The following is a 23,771-nucleotide window of genomic DNA, read 5'->3' as shown; positions in this document are numbered from 1 at the left end:
CATCCACACCAGCTGATTACCCAGTTTGGCGGGGCCGAAGGCTGCTCCCCCTAGACGGGAACGAGCTGAGCAAGCCTGAGGCGACCCAGGGAGTTACATAAGCAACATTTTGATCCCTAGTAATGATAGAGTTAAGAACAGAAGCCATTGCTAGAAGAATGTAGTTATAATGTGATCAGTCCAATTAAATTGATCACGGAGCAGAAACCTAGGGGGTAAATGATGTTCCTGTGTCATATTTAAGAATGTAGAAGAACAATTGAACGATTTCTATATGTTGTAGATTTCATTTTCTTGAGAAATCCCAGAATTGTTTTATAGCCACAAGTTTTGTAATATAGAAAGTTTGACAGCCAGATTATATATACTAAGATTCTACAAACTATAGAATAGCAATGATTTGGATATGTATATCCATTGGAGAGATTAAACAAGACCTTTATCTTATGTACCTATTCTGAAGTGTTTGCCTATCTTGGCAAGATTCAAATAGATTGATGGAAAAGGTGAGCACTGCTTAGGAAGTATGTTTGGATTTTGCAGATGAAATAGAAAAAATTGGATAGTTTCAATATCATGACTAGGGCAGAGAGAGCTAGAAAGGTGTGGCTTTGAAAAGGGGAAAACCGGAGGAAGCTGAAGCTACAGACATCATGATTGTAGAGTCAGTTCTTTGTTCTTGTAGGGAGAAGACCTCAGGGAACATAGAACCCAAAGATGAAAAAACAGGTACTGATAATGAGGTAGAGTTTGAACTACTGACAACATACATGGGTATATACAAAAAAAAAGTTTGGATGGTGTAGAGCTGCCTTTTTCAACCTCTTTGTCCTGGGGAAATTCTTGAAATAATTTTCAGGTCTTGGGGAACTCCTGCATAAAAAATTATTATATCTAGAGCTCATAGTTATGTTAGTGTTGTAGATATAATAATCCAACAATAATTGTCAATGCTCTTTTGAGTAGGGAATGAATTTTTAGCCAACCTTTCTTGGGGGGGGGGGGTGAGAAGGTAAAAAAAAACTGATAGGTAAGCTTAGCTTGAAATTGGTGTTTCTTTCACTATCATAAATTTTAAAATCTCATAAGGCAAACATAATGAATTTCTTAATTCTGGGTCAAACGAGCACACACGAATTTCACCTTCCACTGAAATGAGACATTATCTATCCTTGCTCTTGATGCTTGTTAAACAGGAAAAAACTTGCTCACACATGTAAGAGGTTGAAAACTGCAGCAAAATACTCATTGCTTTCCTACGATACTCTTCTTTCACAGAAATCCAGAACTTGTCCAGGGGCAAGTCAGTAAATCTCATCATAAGTGCATTATCAGAGTGCAGCTCACAAAGTTCTTCCTCTTCTTTCAAAGTCGTTTTCAGGCTGAGCAGAAGATTCAGAGAAAGGGTCCCTCATCCAGTCATACACTTGTGCTGAAAGGGAGGAAATATTTTGTTCTGCAGTTCTTCCGGGTGGTTTTCAATAAGACTCAAGACTTTCTGATATCCTTCCTCACTCTCAAGCCCAAACAGCAGTGGGAACATTTCAAGATTTCCTTTTGCAGCATGATTTTTCAAAGGATTGTTTCCTTTTAAATCTAAGAATCTTGTCACTAGAAGTCAAAACATTATCTCCAGGGCCTTGCAGAGACTTGTTCAACTGCTTCATTTCAAGAAAAATATCCATTGTAGGCTAGTTTTTGCAGCCATTCTTCATTTTGAAAGCACTTGGCAAAGTTATAGCCTACTAGTTTTTTGAAAGTACTCCTGCAATTCACCTTTCAGCTCAAACACCCTGTTGAGAACTCTTCCTCTACTAAGCTATTGGATTTCTGTATGTAGCTGGAGATTGTTGTGTAATTTGTCTAGGTTTTCAGTTTTTAAAGTATTCTCAAGTGAACTGGTCTTAAAGCTACTAAATAACTTGCTTCCTGAGTCTTTTTACTGACTGTGACTTAATTTTCAAAAGCTGTAATCTGTTTGTTTTGAGATTCCAATAGCTGTTTAAAATAATAAGCACTTTTATGTGTCATCTGGTTGTGATTTGTAGTTTAGTGTCTTTTCAATTTTGCTGGAGCCATTTCTGTATTTGGAAGTTGTTTGCACAGACTAGGCACAATGGAATAGGACAACTTGGATTATAAGTCCATGTAAAACCCATTAAAACCCATTGTAAAAGCTTTCATTGTAAAGATACGGTATTGGCTCATTACTTTAGCGCTGCCCACTGCTTTTGTATCTAGGACCCAGAAGAGGCTATTGGATGACTTATAACCATATAACAATTACAGCACGGAAACAGGCTATCTCGGCCCTTCTAGTTGTGTCAAATGCTTACTGTCACCTAGTCCCACCTACCTGCCCTCAGCCCATAACCCTCCATTCCTTTCCTGTCCATATACCTATCCAATTTTTTTTTAAATGACAAAATTGAACCTGCCTCTACCACTTCTACTGGAAGCTCATTCCACACAGCTACCACTCTGAGTAAAGAAGTTCCCCCTCGTGTTACCCCCTAAACTCTTGCCCCCTAACTCTCAACTGATGTCCTCTTGTTTGAACCTCCCCTACTCTCAATGGAAAAAGCCTATCCCCGTCAACTCTATCTATTCCCCTCATAATTTTAAATACCTCTATCACGTCCCCCCTCAGCCTTCTACGCTCCAAAGAATAAAGACCTAACTTGTTCAACCTTTCTCTGTAACTTACGGTGCTGAAACCCAGGTAACGTTCTAGTAAATCTCCTCTGTACTCTCTCTATTTTGTTGACATCTTTCCTATAATTCGGTGACCAGAACTGTACACAATACTCCAAATTTGGCCTTACCAATGCCTTGTACAATTTTAACATTACATCCCAACTCCTATACTCAATGCTCTGATTTATAAAGACCAGCGTACCAAAAGCTTTCTTCACCACCCTATCCACGTGAAATTCCATCTTCAGGGAACTATGCACCATTTTGGGATATTCTTGGGTATACACCATTCTATACTTCTGGGGTAATGGGAGGCATTGGGTCTCTGTTGCAGTCCTGAGCCCTCTGATCGCAGAGGGTGGTCAGTCATTCATGTGCGTAGCAGCTCTCCACCTCAGGACCCTGCAGAGATATTTGTATAGTGACCACTCTACGAGATGGCATGCACTGGCACCCACACTGAAGGAGAGCACGTAGCTTCCAGTGGACAGCATCAGCTGCACAGCTTTGAAGGAACTGCCTCACTTTTACTGAGAGCTTTTGAGGGTATGGGGTCTAGTTTCACCCAGACGGGGTGCTTCCGCGCTAGTGGGGGACTGGTCCCCACCCTGTCACAGATGGTGTTGAGGAGATTCGGAGAAGTGGAGGGGTTCCTGCTGCACCACCAACTGATGGGCTGAAAGTGCTTGTTAAACCCAGGCTTTGGGATACCTCATGGGAGAGGGTCCCGCATAACGTGCCCGTCCATGACTGTCCAAAACATTTCTTGAACGGGCTGCTCTTGCACACCTTTCGCTTCCTTGCCTTTGTCGGCTGACCAGTCTTTCATGGGTGGTCTGTTTTACCATCTGGCAGAAGAGGAGGTCCCCAGTGGAAAATCTGTTTATACAGAGTTCCTTCCCCTGTACATTGGAGACCTGGGATGGAGGGTGTTGCATAGGGCAGTAACTTGCAAAAGGTTTTTTAAGCTGGTTCATTAACACCCCTCTGCCTGTCCATTTTGTGGCCAGGAGCATTCGGTGTAGCACGCTTATATGGAGTGTGAGAGGTTGCAGCCCCTGTTTGAGTGTCTGAAGGGGCTGCTGCTGGGGTTCTGGTTGCACTCCAGTACTGTGCTCCTTGTATACAGGAACACAGTGCAGAAGGGAGGAGGATTCACTGGACTGGCCAAGATGGCCATTCACAGGTATAGGTGGTGGAACGTTGAGGACTCTGCCAGGGTCGACTGCCTGCCTCTCTTCCAAGGATATGTTTGTGTCCAGCTGTCCTTGGAGAGGAAGCATGCAGTCACAATGGGTACAGTGGGGTACTTTCGGGATCGGTGGGCCCTTCAAGGAATTAACTGTTTTTATAGACAATAGTAATCTTATTTTTATTCACTGTCTTGTAAATAATGTATATACTTTGTGTATTTGTTGTGTAAATAAACTTTTGTAGTTTTGTTTTTTTTAAAAAAAGAGACGGACTTTTTTGTGTCCGTTGTTGCACCACTGCGGTGAAATGACTCAGAAGATGGTAATTCTCCATCATTATCCTTATCAGAGTTGTCCATAGCCCTAGGCATTGAATCCTTCTCTTCCATCTCACACATCCTCTTCAAAAATCACCTTTAAAATGAACTATTCCCTCCAATTCTCTACTCCAGCGGTAGAGTTTGTTTGCTCCTGTAAGTCAGTTAGAAGTGCGTAAAGGGAAGTTGGGGGAGACAATTCAGAAGGGAGAGACTGAGGTCACAGCCCAAGTTGTGGAAATCCGTTCAGTGTTTGGAAAACACACTTCATGCTCCTCATCAGCCTACCATCATCCCCTCTGTGTAATGCAACGCTCACCAATTATCAACGGCCTCACCTATCTTGTGTTTAAAAACTGAGAATGGACTCCAAGTAAACATGGCCCTACTGTGCACTGCCACACTGGGCTGAGAGACCTCTAACGAGATTGCTACTGGAGCTGCTGCGTCACTGCCCACCACTGCGAGCACTAGCATCGTGCACAAGAGAAAATCTGAGCAACACATGCAAAATGCTGGAGGAACTCAGCAGGCCAGGGAGCATCTAGGAAAAGAGTACAGTTGACATTTTGGGCTGAAACTCTTCAGCAGGAACTGGAGAAAAATAGCTAAGAAGTAGATTTAAAAAGTAGGGGAGGGGAGAGAAACGCAACGTCATAGGTGAAACCTGATGGAGGAGGTATAAATTAAAGAGCTGGGAAGTAAATTAGTGAAAGAGACAGAAGGCCATGGAAGAAAGAAAAGTTGGGAGGAATACCAGAAGGAGGTGATGGGCAGGCAAGGAGATAAGATGAGAGAAGGAATTACTGGAAGTTCGAGAAATTGATGTTCACGCCATCAAGTTGGAGGCTACCCAAGCGGAATATAAGGTATTGTTCCTCTAATTTAAGTATGGCTTCATCGTGATAGTAGAGGCCATGGATAGACATATCGGAATAGAAATGGGAAGTAGAATTAAAATGGGTGGCCACTGGGAGATCCTGCTTTTTATGGCTAGCATCGCACATTGTGTGAAGTTCAAAAAACAATGTTTTTTTTAAATCACAATCTCTCAGAACCCCTAGTGACCTCTCACTGAACCCTAGGGTTCCACAGAACGTCAGTTGAGAAATACTGGTGTAGAGATTTGAAGTGTTGTAAGTGTATTTGTTGAGCCAGGTGTTCTGTGAAACAAAAAAAATGTTGCAATTAGGGACCACCATGTACAACATAGTTGTAACAATAGATGAAACAAACAATACATGAAACTAATTTGTCAATCCATAGGTGCAAACCTGCTTTTGACCAGCAAGTTCTATCAAAGCACTGAGGTGCTTTGCTCTTCTCCCCTCTTTCCCACCCCCCCCCCCCCAACACAACTGGTCTGTTGGTAAATCACAATCATGTCCACTGGATAATTATGGATATAGTTAACACTGGATAATGGCCTTTCTGGTGAGTAGCTCACCCAGGTAGACTGGGAAGCCGCATGATTCAATTTCTAAGTGTATGCTGGTTTGATTGATTTTAAACTAAAGTAGTGGTAAGGAATGCTAAAATTAGTTGCTCATCAGGCAGAGATTCCTGCGCATTAATTTTTTCAGAAATTGTTATTTTAAAAATAGAAGCCAAGCAGTAAATGAATGTGTAGAAAGACAAATCAATTAAAAAAGCTAAAAAGCATATAGAAGCAAAGTGGTATTGTTTGCAGGTAAGCTTTGATAAAAGGTGTTGAATTAGATATCACAAGACAGAGGCTGGCAAAAATATCTGGAATATCTGTTTACACAGAATTAATATATGTATTAATATATAAGCTATGTATATATTTGGACCTGCAGATGGTTGTTCACTGTTGAGCATAATAATAAAACTTAAAGTTTGTAGTGTTCAGAAACTTCCTATAATGCTGTTGGCAGTTTTTTAGGACTTTTTTTGACAATGCTTGTAAAATGTATTAAAAATTGGATTTGACTTTTGCAATTAGGTAATGGAGAAAGAGAATATCATCAGTAATGTAAAGCCGCAGTTTCTTTAACCGGGAAGTATATTTCTGTTGAATTTATGACTTGAATACAACCAAATTACTGTACACTGCACAGTATATTCTAGTTAAATATAATTACATTTAACAATTTTGAGTAAGTCAATTTTTAAAGTGTTTGGAATATTACTGGAAATAATATTCAATAGACCAGAAAATCTGACACATCTGTCATCAAAGTCCTGATCATGATTGGTTACTGGACTTTTTCTGTATACATTTCTAACATGGTAGTAGTTTTTTTTCAGAAAACTGCTGGAGGAACTCAGTATTTAAGTGGCCTTTGTGGGGGTGAAAGGAATTGCTGATGTTTTGGATCAATAATCTCCATCAGGCTTGAGAGTGGAGAGAGAAGTTGGCCAGTATAAAGAGGAGAGGAGGAGGGGTGAGATGTGAGCTAGTAGGCGATGGATGCACCAAGGAGGGCTTAAGGATGATGGAGTTGGGGAGGTGGGCACATGTGTGATGGCTAGAAGCAGCAAGGGGAAAAGGTGGGAGGGGCAGATGAAGCCAGGTGGGGTATGGGAGGGTGAAGATGGTCATGGATGCTGAAGGTTGAGTGGGAATACAAAGACGACAAGTGATCTTTGCATGTTGCAAATTCCTACAAGAACCCGCTGCAGCACAGTTGCAGCTGGTTGAAAGATTAGAATTTGCAAGAAGATTTTTCTTTTGAAGTAGTGGCATCAGGTTCTTTTTTAAAATCATACATCTTGGAGAAGACGGGAATTTTGGTTTGCAATCACCTGCCTCCACTCATTCTTCAGACAGATTCCAGTAAGATGGTTGATGTCTTTTGCAGTTATAAAAGCAGAATACTCTTCAAAGGTTCATTTATCAAGCATGTATCAATATACAACTTTGAAATTTATCTTCTCCAGATAACCATGAAACAAAAAAGCACATTCAAGTCATTCAGAGAGAAATGTCAGACTCACCCGCTGTACAAAAAAGAATGGCATCCCGATCATCAACACCCAAAACCCCCTCCCTCTGTACAAAATGGAATAGGAACATTGACACCCCCCCCAAAAAAAAGAACAAAATAGAACATCAGCCCCCTAAAACACTACTTGCACAACAAAACTGAAAAGGAACGGGTGATTTTAATATTTAAAAAAAAATACAATATAAAAACCGCAAGTCTGGAAAAAGTCCACAGTCCATAAACTCAAGTAGTCCAATTCATAAACACAGAACCACGATACCATCCTACAATCTTACTGATATTCATTGAAAGAGAGGGACACCACATGAGCTAGAGAGCCCTACCTGCCTGCCACAGTGAGCCGCACAGCGATAGGCCGCTCACTGACTCCTTTTCCGGCAACAATCAAAAGGAAGGCAGTCTGCGCTGAACTTTCGCTGGCCTTCTGTGTTCGTCTGCCTCAAGCTTCCTTGATGCTTTAACCAGTGATTAATGAATGGTTTAACCAGTGAAATGGAGTCAAACATCTCCTCACTCCCCATCGTGAAGTTTCTTTGCGTAGAGGCCGTCAGAGTATGAGCTTGCTTCCAGGAATCTTTTCGGAGACAGTAAAGTGCTGGATCACTCAAATGATCTTTAAACTGTAAATCACAGGCTCTGATAGTCCCAGAAACACATTTAAGGTAAAAAGCAGATGTAAAAGTGAAAAAAGACTTTTGTGAACTATTTGGAAGATGTTGACTGAGGGAGTGCTATACACTGGTGCCATCTTGACTGGAAAGTTGAGTAGAAGGCTGATTCTGTTGTTTTCACCTGCAACTCTACTGAAGGTAGAAAGTGGAAGTTGTGCAGTGATACAAAGGCAAGACCAACTTTTTGCTTCTTCTGAGAAAGGTCATTGGTTAGGATGGACTCCACTGACATGAAGTTGCAATAGTTGGCCAGCTGTTTTAAGAAAAAGAATGCTATTATCTAAGTAAAAAAATCCCAAAAGTTTAATTAATTATTAAACTATTGACCTTCATGGATGTGAGCTGCTTTTGACATTTAAGATGTAGATTCGGTTGGCTGAATGGCTTTCTGTTTCAGTGTATCAATCTTGTTTATTTTTTCCATAACTTACTTTCTTTTTCATAGTCATCAACTCCACCTTAATTCTCCCACCACCTGCATGTATACAAGCAGTCCCCAAGTTACGAACATCCAACTTACAGACAATTCGTACTTATGAACAGAGGGAGGAGAACGCCGTGCGCCATTTTAAGTTGAATCACGACACAGTCCGCCATTTTAAGTTGTTGCCGTTAACACTGATGAGCGCGTAGCTTTGTATTTGACTTAAATATTCCTTAGCAAGATTCTCCCTGATCCCCCTTTTTCTGTCAGCACCACCCCCACTTGTTCCATTCACCTGTCTCGGTGCGGGTGGACTTTAGGACCCGGAGCGACCCGCTGCCCGTGGCTGCTGCTGTACTTTTTTTTTATTAAGTACAATCATGAACAATAGCCAGATCCGAAATGCTTATCAAGTCAACTAGTTCCTAAAGAGAATTCTGATAAGCCAATCAGACGGTTCACTGCTGCTCAGCGATAGAACATAAAATCCGTAGTTTTCTGTTCCATTGACAAAAAACAATCATGATTGAAAATAAAGTGGAAATAATAAAGCAATTGGAAAGAGGTGAAATGCCGTCTGTAACGTTCTCCTTCGCGTGTCACGAACGCCGAATTTAACGTCGAGATAAACCACAGATAATAAGAACCAGATCGCAGCAAGATTAACCATTTACTGTTCACTCTTCACATTAACATATGGTGAAAACTGTTGATAAAACAATACAAGATTGATACAGTATTTGTTCCTTCCTTAATATCACATTTCAAGTGTAAATACTTGCAAAGGTGACTATAACTACATTACACTAAGGTGCAGTATACAGGGAGAGTTTACCTGCTCCATTGACTACTTTAAATACACTTCCATGCAAACTATCCGCGACTCTTTAACTAACGAAAGCATAAACATTATCTACCGTCGTTACTTCTAACAGGATCGGCATTAACATCTTAGTTCAACATATCGATTATCTATTAACTTACAGCGTTGCTCTCACTGTGATTTCTCATGCCTGCAAAACTACTTCTGCTCAGGTGAGCCTCGTGGTAAGCCCCCACCCTCGCGCTAATTTCAAACCGGTATTTTCCCACAAGACGCGGCGAAACCGGATGTGACGTCATCGTATGCCGATATATTTTACATGCAATGAATATACTTTAAACACTTATAATTCTAACTAGAAAATACTATTGAATGAATTACTAAGCGAAAATATTATAAACTAAATAACTGTCGTAAAGACAGCACACCGTCAGTCATTGGAAAAGCGTTAGGCTACAGTCGGTCAACGATTGGAACAACTTTAAAGGATACAGGTAAAGGATAAAGTGAGTATAACGGCGTATGTGAAAGGCCCTGCCCCGATGAAAGCTACAATTATTACTAAGCAATGCAGTGGTTTAATTATTGAAACACATACGTTTCCTAAGTGTTTTATATGCATAGAAAGGTAAAATATATAATATATACTAAGACAAACGTTTGACTAACTGACGCTAAGTAATACCGGATGTATCTGTTCAGACTTGTGTACAAATCTGACTTAAAGATGGACTCAGGAATGGAACTCATTTGTAACCTGGGGACTGCCTGTACTAGTATTTCACAATGGCGAGGCCAGTGTGTCTTTATGGGAGAGCCTGAGAAATTCCATTATTTTTGCAGGTATAATGATTGGTTCCATATTATATCGTTCCAGAAATTTCCATACCAGGGACAATAACATAATTTCCCAGTAGTATTTATTTTGGATCTTTGCTGTAAATCTTGGAACAGGTCCAGGGAATGACAGTTGTTCTCCCAGTATTATTTTGATCTTTATTACAAAAGGGTTTGGCTACAAAACGTGATGTACTGGGTTCTGGTGATACACTATTTAGTATACTGTTCAAACATACTCTCCATTTGTGAAGAAGCATGCATTGGTCTTGAATCACTGCAAAATTATTAGTTTGATTTCTGGGATGTGGGTTTAATTTATGAAAAATGATTGTAGCAAGTTCACCAATATTCCCTTGATTTAGAAGAATAAGATGTGAGCTCATGGAAAGGCATTCTAAGAGTGACAACAAATATTGAGTGTCTGTTTCCTCTGAGTGGCTGTTTCCTGTTGATTGAGAGTCCAGAGTTGTAGGATGTTGGGGGGTGGGGTGGGGGAGGAAGAGGCTTCAAAACTTTTGAACTGAGCTGTCATATCTTTCCAATTCACCATTTTGGTGATGTTGATGAGATTACTTGAGGTTGAGCTCGATGAATCTGTGAATGCTAGAGGAAATTGGATATATTTTAGGTGGAGGTTGATAAGTTCTTGATTTGTCAGATTAGTCAGGAAGTCAGAGGTTATGGGGTAAAGGCATAAGAATGGGGGTGAGAGAGATGATAAATCAGCCATGATGGAATAGTTGAGCAGACTCAATGGGCCGAATTACCTAATTCTTCTCCTACGGTACTGTGCAAAAGTCATGGGCACATTTTGCTGGGGTGCCTAAGACTCCTGCACAGTATTGTACTTGCCAATCTGTAAATCTGGTGGGAACCAAAGAAATACTGAGGGTGGAGTGCTGTGGGTGGGACAGGTGGCAAAGGGGGAGTGCCAGGGGTGTGGGTTGCTTGGGTGAAGACATACCCAGCCCTGAGACACCAGGCAAAGTCACTTGATTCCAAACAGTTGGCTTATTGATCATTACAGAATGTCTCTGGTGCTTCCTGCTCCCTTCCCCTTTTCTGAGCCATGATTTCCCTCTTCCTCCTCCTTCCCTCTCTGTCCACAAAATCAGCCACAGTCCTTGTGTTCTGTTGCTTATGCTTGTCAATTATCAGTTTGAGACTGAATGTCATCCAGATCTTGCTGCTTAATTAGACTGACAGCCAGAGTCATTATTCTTTGTGCAGGACTGATGAAGGGTCTTGGTTTGAAGTAGTTGACCTTTTATTCCTTTCCATAGATGATGCCTGACCTGCTGAGTTCCTCCCAGTATTTTGTATGTGCTCCCTGTAACCTTTGGCTTTACTAATCAAGAACCTATTAACCTCTGCTTTAAATATTACCCAATAACTTGCCTTCCACAGCCATCTGTGACAATGAATTCCACAGATTCTATACTCTCAGGCTAATGAAATTCCAGGGAAACATACTATGGACATGTGGTCGATGTTTAGGGATATCTTGCAGGATGTTAGGGATAAATTTGTCCCGGTGAGGAAGATAAAGAATGGTAGGGTGAAGGAACCATGGGTGACAAGGGAAGTGGAAAATCTAGTCAGATGGAAGAAGGCAGCATACATGAGGTTTAGGAAGCAAGGATCAGATGGGTCTATTGAGGAATATAGGGTAGCAAGAAAAGAGCTTAAGAAGGGGCTGAGGAGAGCAAGAAGGGGTCATGAGAAGGCCTTGGCGAGTTGGGTAAAGAAAAACCCTAAGGCATTCTTCAATTATGTGAAGAACAAAAGGATGGTAGGAGTAAAGGTAGGATGGATTAGAGATAAAAGTGGGAAGATGTGCCTGGAGGCTGTGGAAGTGAGCGAGGTCCTCAATGAATGCTTCTCTTAAGTATTCACCAATGAGAGGGAACTTGATGACGGTGAGGACAATATGAGTGAGGTTGATGTTCTGGAGCATGTTGATATTAAGGGAGAGGAGGTGTTGGAGTTGTTAAAATACATTAGGACGGATAAGTCCCTGAGGCCAGACGGAATATTCCCCAGGCTGCTCCATGAGGCGAGGGAAGAGATTGCTGAGCCTCTGGCTAGGATCTTTATGTCCTCGTTGTCCACAGGATTGGTACCCGAGGATTGGAGGGAGGCGAATGTTGTCTCCTTGTTCAAAGAAGGTAGAAGAGATAGTCCAGGTAATTATAGACCAGTGAGCCTTACGTCTGTGGTGGAAAAGCTGTTGGAAAAGATTCTTAGAGACAGGATCTATGGATATTTAGAGAATCATGGTCTGATCAGGGACAGTCAGCATGGCTTTGTGAAGGGCAGATCATGCCTAACAAGCCAGATAGAGTTCTTTGAGGAGGTGACCGGGCATATAGATGAGGGTAGTGCAGTGGATGTGATCTACATGGATTTTAGTAAGGCATTTGACAAGGTTCCACATGGTAGGCTTATTCAGAAAGTCAGAAGGCATGGGATCCAGGGAAGTTTGGCTGGGTGGATTCAGAATTGGCTTGCCTGCAGAAGGCAGAGGGTTGTGGTGGAAGGAGTACATTCAGATTGGAGGGTTGTGACTAGTGGTGTCCCACAAGGATCTGTTCTGGGACCTCTACATATTATGATTTTTATTAATGACCTGGAAGTGGGGGTAGAAGGGTGGGTTGCTAAGTTTGCAGATGACACAAAGGTTGGTGGTGTTGTAGATAGTGTAGAGGATTGTCGAAGATTGCAGAGAGACATTGGTGGGATGAGCAGTGGCAGATGGAGTTCAACCCAGAGAAGTGTGAGGTGGTGGAAGGACTTCACTTTGGAAGGACAAACTCCAAGGCAGAGTACAAAGTAAATAGCAGGATACTTGGTAGTGTGGAGGAGCAGAGGGATCTGGGGGTACATGTCCACAGATCCCTGAAAGTTTCCTCACAGGTAGATAGAGTAGTTAAGAAAGCTTATGGGGTGTTAGCTTTCATAAGTTGAGGGATAGAGTTTAAGAGACACGATGTAATGATGCAGCTCTATAAAACTCTAGTTAGGCCACACTTGGAGTACTGTGTCCAGTTCTGGTCACCTCACTATAGGAAGGATTTGGAAGTATTGGAAAGGGTACAGAGGAGATTTACCAGGATGCTGCCTGGTTTAGAGAATATGGATTATGATCAGAGATTAAGGGAGCTAGGGCTTTACTCTTTGGAGAGAAGAAGGATGAGGGGAGACATGATAGAGGTGTACAAGATATTAAGAGGAATAGACAGAGTGGACAGCCAGCGCCTCTTCCCCAGGGCACCTCTGCTCAGTACAAGAGGACATGGCTTTAAGTTAAGGGGAGGGAAGTGCTAGGGGATATTAGAGGAAGGTTTTTCACTCAGAGAGTGGTTGGTGCGTGGAATGCACTGCCTGAGTCAGTGGTGGAGGCGGACACACTAGTGAAGTTTAAGAGACTACTAGACAAGTATATGGAGGAATTTAAAGTGGGGGGTTATATGTGAGGCAGGGTTTGAGGGTCAGCACAACATTGTGGGCAGAAGGGCCTGTAATGTGCTGTAATATTCTATGTTCTATATCTCCTCTACACCTACTCCCCAGCAACTTAAAACTGCTCCCTCTTGTGCTAGCCATTTCAGCCCTGGGGAAAAAGCCTCTGACTATCCACATGATTAATGCCTCTCATCATCTTTTACACTTATATCAGGTCATGCCTCATCCTCCGACGCTCCAGGGAGATGCATCAGTAAAACCTGTTTTTTAAATCTGAAGGTTGGCTTGCAAAGGGAAGATGATTATCATTCTTTGTTGAAGAGCTTTAATCAAATACCATCAGGAACAGTTCTGGAAATCAAAGCTAAGGAAGGAATTGAAGCTCATGGAAATGTAGAACATTGCCCCCTCAAAAAATGATTTATGACCTATAGAAATGTCATTCATCCCCTTGATTGATCATCAATATATAAAAAATTTCATAGTGCAATACAAATATGCTATTTTTATTCTGTTGGGAAGCTTGGAGATGAATTCTATTTTGAAAAGCAACAACTTCTATGTTGGTTTCATATTTTTCCAGAGACGAGGGGCAATATCGTATGAAAGCTCAGACCAGACTGCTCTGTATATTCGTATGTTAGGTGAGTAAATAAACTGTATTATATTTGTAATACAACTCAGATGATCAGAAAATATATGGTTATCTGTCGCTTTCTGTCATTCCCAGTCTTGCTCTGGAATTTCCATAGCACTCACTCTGAGCCTGGTTTGTTTCTATTATCTGTTGATGTTAGTATTATTTCTTTCTCCTTTACCTCAATTTCTTCCTGTTGCATCTTCTAATTTTGTCTGTCTCTTCTTATTTCAGGCAGGAGGTGACAGGTAATTTATGTGGTGAGGTAACATCCTTTAAGTGGTTACAATTCAATTAGATTTGGCTAATTTGCTCCTTTGCACAAGATCACATTTTCTGAATTAATGATTGCTGCCAGGCTGTCGCTCCATTACTTCAACAAACCCTCCCCTGCCCACTACTTCCTTGACTTGCATCCCTTTTTTCTAACGACTTCAGTTTACGTTTGCAAGATTCTCTTCATGGGCTTTGCAAATGTTGACTGTCCTCCACTATGATCATCTAACTTTATGTTCTTTATTCTTATTCTTAACCACTAATGCTGCTTTCCACATAAATTTCTGTGGCACCGTTTTAGCAAATCTAGAACCCTCTTACTGTTTCTAACCACATCCTCCCCACTTCCTTAAAACTTCAGAAAGTACTAAAATCCAATGTTAACTTTGAGATTAGTTTTCACCTAGTCATCTGCAATAAATTTGATGGAAGAACCATGGAATAAATGGAGATGGCATTTTTAATGCTTTTCAGGATTTTTGCATCTCTTGCACAGAAGCCACACTGAACAAATCGTGCTCGCAAGGATCCCTGTGGGAAAACATTATGTAACTATGAAAATGGACAAGGGAGAGCCAGTGGATGTAGTGTGCCTGGACTTCCAGAAAGCTTTTGATAAAGTCCCACATAGGAGATTAGTGGGCAAAATTAGGGCACATGGTATTGGGGGCAGAGTACTGACATGGATTGAAAATCGGCTGGCTGACAGGAAACAAAGAGTAGCGATTAATGGGTCCCTTTTGGAATGGCAGGCTTTGACCAGTGGGGTACCGCAAGGTTCGGTGCTGGGACCGCAGCTGTTTACAATATACTTTAATGATTTAGATGAAGTGATTAAAAGTAACATTAGCAAATTTGCTGATGACATAAAGCTGGGTGGCAGTGTGAAATGTCAGGAGGATGTTATGAGAACACAGGGTGACTTGGACAGGTTGGGTGAGTGGGCAAATGTGTGGCAGATGCAGTTTAATGTGTATAAATGTGAGGTTATCCACTGGTGGCAAGAACAGGAAGGCAGATTACTATCTAAATGGAGTCAAGTTAGGAAAAGGGGAAGTACAGCGAGATCTAGGTGTTCTTGTACATCAGTCAATGAAAGCAAGCATGCAGGTAGAGCAGGCAGTGAAAAAAGCTAATGGCATGCTGGCCTTTATAACAAGAGGAATTGAGTATAGGAGTAAAGAAGTCCTTCTGCAGCTGTACAGGACCCCGGTGAGACCCCACCTGGAGTACTGTGTGCAGTTTTGGTCTCCAAATTTGAGGAAGGACATTCTTGCTATTGAGGGAGTGCAGCGTAGGTTCACAAGGTTAATTCCCAGAATGGCGGGACTGTCATATTTTGAAAGATTGGAGCGTCTGGGCTTGTATACACTGGAATTTAGAAGGATGAGAGGGGATCTGATTGAAACATATAAGATTATTAAGGGATTGGACATGCTGGAGGCAGGAAGCATTTTCCCGCTAATGGGTGAGTCCAGAACTAGAGGCCACAGTTTAAGAATAAGGGATAGGCCATTTAGAACAGAGATATGGAAAAACTTTTTCACCCAGAGAGTGGTGGATATGTAGAATGCTCTGCCCCAGAAGACAATGGAGGCCAAGTCTCTGGATGCATTCAAGAGAGAGTTAGATAGAGCTCTTATAGATAGCGGGGTCAAGGGATATGGGGAGAGGGCAGGAACGGGGGACTGATTGTGTATGATCAGCCATGATCACAGTGAATGGTGATGCTGGCTAGAAGGGCCGAATGGCCTACTCCTGCACCTACTGTCTATTGTGTTCTTAATATCTTCAAAATCTTATAAGTTCAGAGCAAGGGTTAACAACAGAATGGCAGAATGTGCATTTGCGTGATTTAATGTCCACAGTGTGAAAGGAGAGCGGTTGACTAATAGAAAAATTGTAATAGCGTGCCAAGAAAAGCATCAAGGAAAGATAGTCAGCATAATAGTAATATAATTAAGATAGTGGGTAGACCTGTGCTTCAAAGTAATTGTTTCAAAATTGAGAGTTAGGGTTCAGGGGGAGCCAGTTAGTAATAATTAAAATTCCACATTATTTCTTGGGCATTATTCCATAAAGATGCAAAGGCATTAATTAGCTACTGGAAAGGATATTGAAATTCCTTCAACAATAGAAAACTCCTCAATGTAGTATGACAAAACAAGCAACTTGAATTTTCCATTAAAAGATGCATTTATGACATATTCTTCTAATAAGTTGCATTTAATCTGTTATTTATTTTTAAACACTTGTAGTCCTTTGCTTAGTTGTCTTTTCTTGCTTTCTGCTCTTCAAATAGTTATGCCCCATGCTAGGTATGATTCCATCTGCATCACTATTAATTCATGAAAGTGCTTAAATCATACAAAATATTTCTCTTTTTTTTTTGCAGGGGATGTAAGGGTGAGAAGCCGGGCAGGGTTTCAACCTGAAAGAAGAGACTCACATCCTTACATTGATTTTCGCCTTTTGCACTGTAAGAATGTTATTTGAGCTTTTGTTAAGATTTATTTATGAATAATCTAACTTAATTGCAAGAACTTGAATAACTGTGTACTTCTATTTGTAATTAAAAGGAAGCTTGAAATGCTGAAGTACAAGAAGTGTGTTAGAAAATTGGTGCAGAGTTGCATTTTGCTGTGTTAAGGTTTCTTCTAGTTCAATGAAAGTATCAATTAGGTAGCAGCACTCAGGACCAAAGTATTTGTATTCTTCAGGTTTATTTCAATGCAAAAATATCAATTATTTTCTTTGTTCCCAACTATCGTTTTCATTACTACTTTCTGCCTCATTCTCTGTTGTCATCAACGACCACTGGGAGAAGCTCATTATGATAAGGAATAATACTGAAGAATGCAATCTGTTGAACTATTGCATTACCCACTTACTCAGCAAATCAGAACTTAACTACGATTTCTCTACTTTTTCTTCTGTCTTTAGCTACATAGCTATGGCAAAGTTAGATTACTTCAAAGGGTTCAACATTGATGATGGTTACAAGGTATATGCAAAATTATGTTGAGGAAAAAAGGATGGCAGTGCTTGCAAAGTGAGCAAGAGTAAAAAAAGGTAGCTTGAGAGGTTTAGATTCATTTTCACATAGAGATCTGGATGATTGTATGATTGTATTTTCTAGAATTAAGAGCCCATTAAGTTATTGAATCCAGGAATGAAGTATTAAACTTCCTCCAGTCTTGTTCTCATCAGTTGCCGGCTTCTTCCATCATTTGGGAATTTGACCAAGTTTTCTTTCCAATCCAGGCAGCATCCTTGTAGTGAGGTGACCAGAGCTGAACACAGTACTCCAAGTGGGATCTAACTAAGGTCTTGTATAGCTGTAACATTACCTTATGGCTCTTGAACTCAATCCCACAGTTGAAGAAGGCCAACCCACCATATGCCTTCTTAACAACCCTGTCAACTTGTGCAGCAGCTTTGAGTGTCCTATGGACAAGGACTCCCAAGATCTTGCTGATCCTCCACATTGCCAAGAATCTTACCATTAATATTATATTCTGTCTTCAAATTTGACCTACCGAGATGAACCACTTCACACTTATCAGGGTTGATCTCCATCTGCCTCTTATTACCTCTTGGTACCCTTTGTTAGCTGATAAATCTGTTTAGCTGGAAAAATTGCCCCCACATTCTTGTGAAGATATTGAGGACGTCTACATCACATCTTTCGCACTGACACCATGCTCAGTGGAATGGATTCAGAACAAATGTAGCAGATCAAAATGTGGCAGCCTTTAGGAGATTGGCTTATTTTTCATTCTACTGCTGTAATCCAAATTACCATGACTGGTAAAATGAGGTCTTAAGAAGTGCCTGACAGGAGAAAGCATGAGGCATGCTTCAAAGTGATGTGTCAGCACAGGTAGTTCAGAGGAACTACCATGGACATCAACATGACTTTGATTTAGTGTGGCATCGAAGAAATCTAAAACATGGGGAGGAAATCTAGTCAAACCTCCTTTAAGGACTCTAAACGTCTCATTTCCTGGATATTGCTGAAGTTCTTAATGATAGTGACCTGAGACATCTGTTCTTTTTATGATTTCAGAAGTGAGGATGTTGTCTGATGATTGCATTTCTATTGATACACCTATAAGTAGCAAGATTTGTTCCAGGTTTGGATGTGAATTGATGAAGAGTATATTATGGTGTATTTGGGGTGGCACAGTAGCATTGTGGTTAGCACAATGCTTTACTGTACAGTGAGCTCAGTTCAATTCCCGCTACTGCCAATAAGGAGCTTGTATGTTCTCCCCGTGACTCCCATCGTTTTCATCCCACTGTCTAAGGATGTACTGGTTGGTAGGTTGGTCATTCTCCTGTAATTAGGCTCAGGTTAAATTGCGGGATTACTGGGCAGCATGGCTCGAAATGCCTATTCTGTATTATGGCTCAATGAAAACAATAAAATTAAAATCTGTCAGATGATAGCCAGATAATGGCCATCTCATAAAAGAGAGTCAACCCATCTTACTTGATATTCAATGGTATTTCTTGATATTTAACAAGAAATTCTGCTCCCCAATAACTGGAGTCACCACTGCCTAGAAATTTATCTGGTCCATCCAGTCACATAATTACTATGACAAAAAGAGTGATTTGATATCTTGCTGCCAGCTGCTCAGCTTTTGTCTTGGTGCAGGTATTGGTTTGGTATTCTCACATACAGTGAAAAACTTTTGCAAGCTAACCATACAGATAATTTCAAAACAGATACTTTGAGGTATGAAAGTGAAAAGCAGTGTACGGTAATTATGCATTTGATTTATATTCTGAACTTGCCTTTGGGAGTGGAGGGTTAAGCCTCATTTGTAAATACAAAGAGTGCAAGATGTTGTTTTGTTTGATTGAAGTTTTAATGTTGTGGAACAAAAACCAGAATAGTTGTTTTTCACCTTTATTAGAGGGTAGTTGAATTACTAGGCAGTCTATGATTTTTGAGAGAGTATGGCTGGTCCAGAACATTTGAAGCTGCCTTCTGCAATCCATAGTATTAGTCTGAGGGGAATGATACTAATGTAATGTAAAGGGCTATGAAATTTGTGATAATCGTGGGATCTGCAATATTTTAAAGGCAATTTATGGTCTTAGTAAATTAAGGTGACATCAGCATAATCTAATGAACCCAACATTTGATTATTACTAAAATCAATATAAGGTAGTACTGTGATACATCATAAGTTATATATGTATTAATCTTTGTTATGCACTTTTTTTTTGGAAGTACCACCAGAAACTGGAGAGTTGGCTTCAGGAAGGAAGATAAAAAGGTTGTTAAGTTTTCAAAGGTATTTTCGATCAGGTCATTTATTTCGTGGTATTCCTTCTGTGGATTCTCTCTGCATTCTGGATGATAATTATAGTGGGCAAGCCATGGTGAGTTTGAAATGTTAATTCATTATCAATGATCAGTCATGTTATAATGTTTTTTTTCCTTGGAATTAAAAATATTTGATGGTTAGAATTTTAGAAATGTTTATAATCATGTAAATTTATTTGTTTAAAAAAATCACTATTTTGAAATCCCCTTTAGTTATGGTAATAGAGTTGGAGTGTGATTCTTAATACAAATTTCTCTTCATTGGTCAGCTACAGATTATTGGTAGGGAATTCTGACAGGTAGCCAGTTTAAGACAGTACTGGAAAGGACTTGGCTCCTGTGTAATCGTAACAGTATGGGGGAAACGTCAGATATTGAAGTATGCAGTGTTTAAATTTGGTTGTGGTCTAGAAATTCAACTGCATTTATTTGTTTTTATGCGCCATTGCAATCAACCTTTCCCAGTATGAAAAGAGCATAATGCAACTTTGAACCAAACATTTCCTTGCAAGTGACATTCCTATACATGATCAATGTTGAGCCCACAGCAGTGGTGTCAATGCAGTGCACGTTTTGATGCAGTTACAGCTCTGGAAGTTTAATACTAGGCTACGAATCAGTATTGGCTTAACCTCCAACAGAGGCTTCAATGGAAGGAAGCAAGGTCACTTGGATATTCTTCAAAGGGATAAACTTTAACATGAACCATTGAAAATCAATGACACATTCAATTTTGCAACAGTGGATCAGATTTCAATTATATTATCTGTTATTTGGGATAGGTTTGGAAAGTAACAATGTAGGTAGGAGATGGGGATGGTCTCCCCGAAGTGGGTTTTGATTGACACGATATCCAGTCAAATGTTGGGGAAATGGAGTGCCCGTTCCTGTGCCCAATCTGGCATGCATAATATTATTGGTAGGCACCTTTGGTTGTCTTAGTTATTCAGCTTTGCATATGACTGTTGTAGTTCCATACAGTTAATGTGCAAATTTGCGTCATATGCAAAGCGAAGTCACCTATGCAGTTGAATATTAGGGATAAATTTAACCACTGGTTCCCAACCGGAATAACAAGGAAATTAGCTGCTGGTACACGTGACATTTTGGATGAAATATACTTCCTTCAAGAAGAAAGCTGTGAACCAGTTCAAACATAGAATTTAGGGCTTTCAACTTTTTATCGTTTTTAACATCTTGGTTATTCTGAAGAAGACACTTAGAAGTAATTACAAAGCCTCTGTAAAAGGAAACCTCTGAACCTATCTGAAATTTGAGGGTAGTTTGCAGTTTTTTGTGCAATTCTTTTTTAGGCTCTTCTTATGCAAGATTATTGAAGATTTTTAATTCAACCTTCTCAACAAAAGTAAAATACTGCACGGATGGAAATCTGAGAAACAAATATTGGAAATAGTCATGTGGCATTCATGGAAAATGAAGCAAGGATAATGTTGCACATCAATTAAGTGTTCAGAGCTAATCACCTAATTAAAATCATCACTTAATTTTCCTTTCTGTACTTCGCTGTTTGACCTACTAATTTTTTTTACATTTGCTAGGGATCCTCTTAACCATGCCTTTCAAAATTTACATACTTTTATTCAGTTTAGTTGAAATGGATCAGAGGCAAATTAAGTAGCTGTCATAAATAAATTGCAGGGTTTGAGATGTGTGACTAAGCCAAACCTGTTACTTTGATGGACCACAACCTGGCTAAGTATCAGACATAGTGAAAATGAAGATACATTGTCATTCCATTTAACACCTACAGTTACAAAATACATAGCATAAACTTTACACATTAGCTTAAAAGTAGAATCTGCATTTGGCATGCCACCAAAATTGGGGGGGGGGGGAGTGGAATAACTGATTAAGTTCACTATAAGCAAAGTGCTAAACAGCAGAGAGTGATAGTCAAGGGTTATTTCTGGAGGCCTGTGTCTAGTGGTGTGCTGGGATGTTGGTAATCTATATAAGTAATCTGGATGTAAATATACAAGATGATTAGGAAGTTTGCACATGATGCTAAAACAGCTGGTATTGGAATTGTAGAAGATTATGAAAAATTACCAGGAGTTCCTGGGTGTCAACATCTCTAAGGATCCATTCTGGGCCCAACATATCAATGCAATTACAAAGAAGGCACAACAGCAGCTATATTTCATTAGGAGTTTGAGGAGATTTGGTATGTCATCAAAGACACAAATTTCTACAGGTGTACTTGTGGTGAACTACGTGTGCCTGTCTGGACACGCCCCCTGCTGACTGCTCCTGTGGCTCCTCCCACAGACCCCTGTATAAAGGCGATCAGAGCCTGGGCCCGGCCTCTCAGTCTCCAGGATGTAGTATGGTGGTCACTCACTGCTGGTTCCTTCTTCCAGTCAATAATAGCCGATATCTCGCCTTTACATCTCAGAGTGAGTTATTGATGGTGCATCAGTACTGTGGAGAGCATTTTAATTGGCTGTATCACTGCATGGTATGGGGCGGGGGGGTTGTTGTTGTGTGCTGGACATGCACAGGATTGAAATAGCTGCAGAAAGTTGAAAACTCAGTCAGTTCCATCATGGCCACTAGCCTCCCCAGCATACAGGACACCTTCAAGGAGGGATGCCTCAAAATGTGATATCCATTATAAAGTACCCGTACCACCCAGTACATGCCCTCTTATTGCTACCATCAGGGAGGAGGAGGTAGAGGAGTCTGAAGGCACACACTCAGTGATTAAAGAACAGCTTCTATCCTCCCACCATCAGATTTCTGAATGGACATTGAACCCATACACTGCCTCACTATTTTTTAATTTCTTTTTGCACTAATTTAACTTTATTAATAGATAGACTTGTTGTAAATTTAGTTCCTATTAATTACATATTGCAGTGTACTGCTAGCACATCACATCAACTTTCATGATGTATGCCAGTGATATTAATCCTAATGCTGATTCTGGTCAGGTAGCTACGTGGACTAGGGATTGGAAAATTGCTTTCAATGCAATTGTTGCATTTTAGGAGATCAAACCAGGGTAGGACTAATACAGTAGGGTCTTGGGAAGTGTCCTGGAACAGAGAGGTCTAGGAGTATAAATGCATGGTGTAACAGGTAGATAGGGTTGTGAAGGAGGTGTTTGGCATACTGGCTTTCATTGGTTTGGGCACTGAATATAGGAGTGGGGAAGTTGTGGTGCAATTATACAAGATATTGGTGAAGTCTGATGTGTAGAACTGTATGCAGTTTGGTCACTGTGGGAGAGGAAGGCAGATTTTTAAACTAGAAAGAATGCAGAACATTTTATCAGGATATTGCCTGGATCTGTAGTGTGGGCTAGTCTGAGTTACAAGGAGAGGTTTTGTAGATTAGGTTTTCTGTAATTTTTGTTTACTGGTTTTGCCAGAGCTCCTTGAAGGTACCCTTGATTCGATCTTGATTTGATGTCAAAGGCAGACAATCTCATCATAGCTACTTTGTACATCTTCGGATTTAGGATCATAATCAGAATCACGTTTGTTATCACCGATATGTGCCATGAAATTTAACTTAGCAGCAGCAGTTCAAAGCAATACATAATATAGAAGAAAAAAGAGTAATAAATAAATTACTATATACGTATATTGAATAGATTAAAAATTGTGCAAAAACAAATAATATATACATTTTTTAAAAAAAAGTGAAGTAGTGTTTAAGAGTTCAATGTCCATTTAGGAATCGGATGGCAGAGGTGAAGAAATTGTTCCTGAATGTGTGCCTTCAGGCTTCTATACCTCCTACCTGATGGTAACAGTGAGAAAATGGCATGCCCTGGGTGCTGGAGTTCCTTAATAATGGATGCTGCATTTCTGAGACACCACTCCTTGAAGATGTCCTGTGTACTTTGTAGGCTAGTACCCAAGATGGAGCCAACTAACTTTACAACCCTCTGCAGCTTCTTCTGGTCCTGTGCTGTAACCACCCCCCCCCCCCCGCCCCCCCCGCCATACCAGACAGTGATAGTGATGTAGCCTGTCAGATTGCTCTCCATGGTACACCTTCAGAAATTTTTGAGTATATTTGTTGACATACCAAATTTCTTCCAACTCCTAATGAAGTATAATCACTGTCTTGCCTTCTTTATAACT

General features: G+C 40.5%; 1 protein-coding gene across 2 annotated transcripts in view; it reads left to right on the top strand.

Moving 5' to 3' along the window:
- The window catches only part of pde7a (phosphodiesterase 7A), a 134,194-nt gene that overhangs the window by 56,123 nt on the left and 54,300 nt on the right, over positions 1 to 23,771 (top strand). For both annotated transcript variants that reach the window (XM_059981988.1, XM_059981998.1), the window contains 3 exons: positions 13,986 to 14,046; positions 16,711 to 16,794; positions 19,561 to 19,712. In XM_059981988.1, the coding sequence (XP_059837971.1) occupies positions 13,986 to 14,046; positions 16,711 to 16,794; positions 19,561 to 19,712 (297 nt within the window). The remainder of the gene's footprint in view (positions 1 to 13,985; positions 14,047 to 16,710; positions 16,795 to 19,560; positions 19,713 to 23,771) is intronic.

The sequence above is a fragment of the Hypanus sabinus genome, chromosome 1 (genome assembly GCF_030144855.1).
Source record: "Hypanus sabinus isolate sHypSab1 chromosome 1, sHypSab1.hap1, whole genome shotgun sequence".
Classification (NCBI taxonomy): domain Eukaryota; kingdom Metazoa; phylum Chordata; class Chondrichthyes; order Myliobatiformes; family Dasyatidae; genus Hypanus; species Hypanus sabinus.
This window is presented reverse-complemented; position numbering and strand designations above follow the sequence as displayed.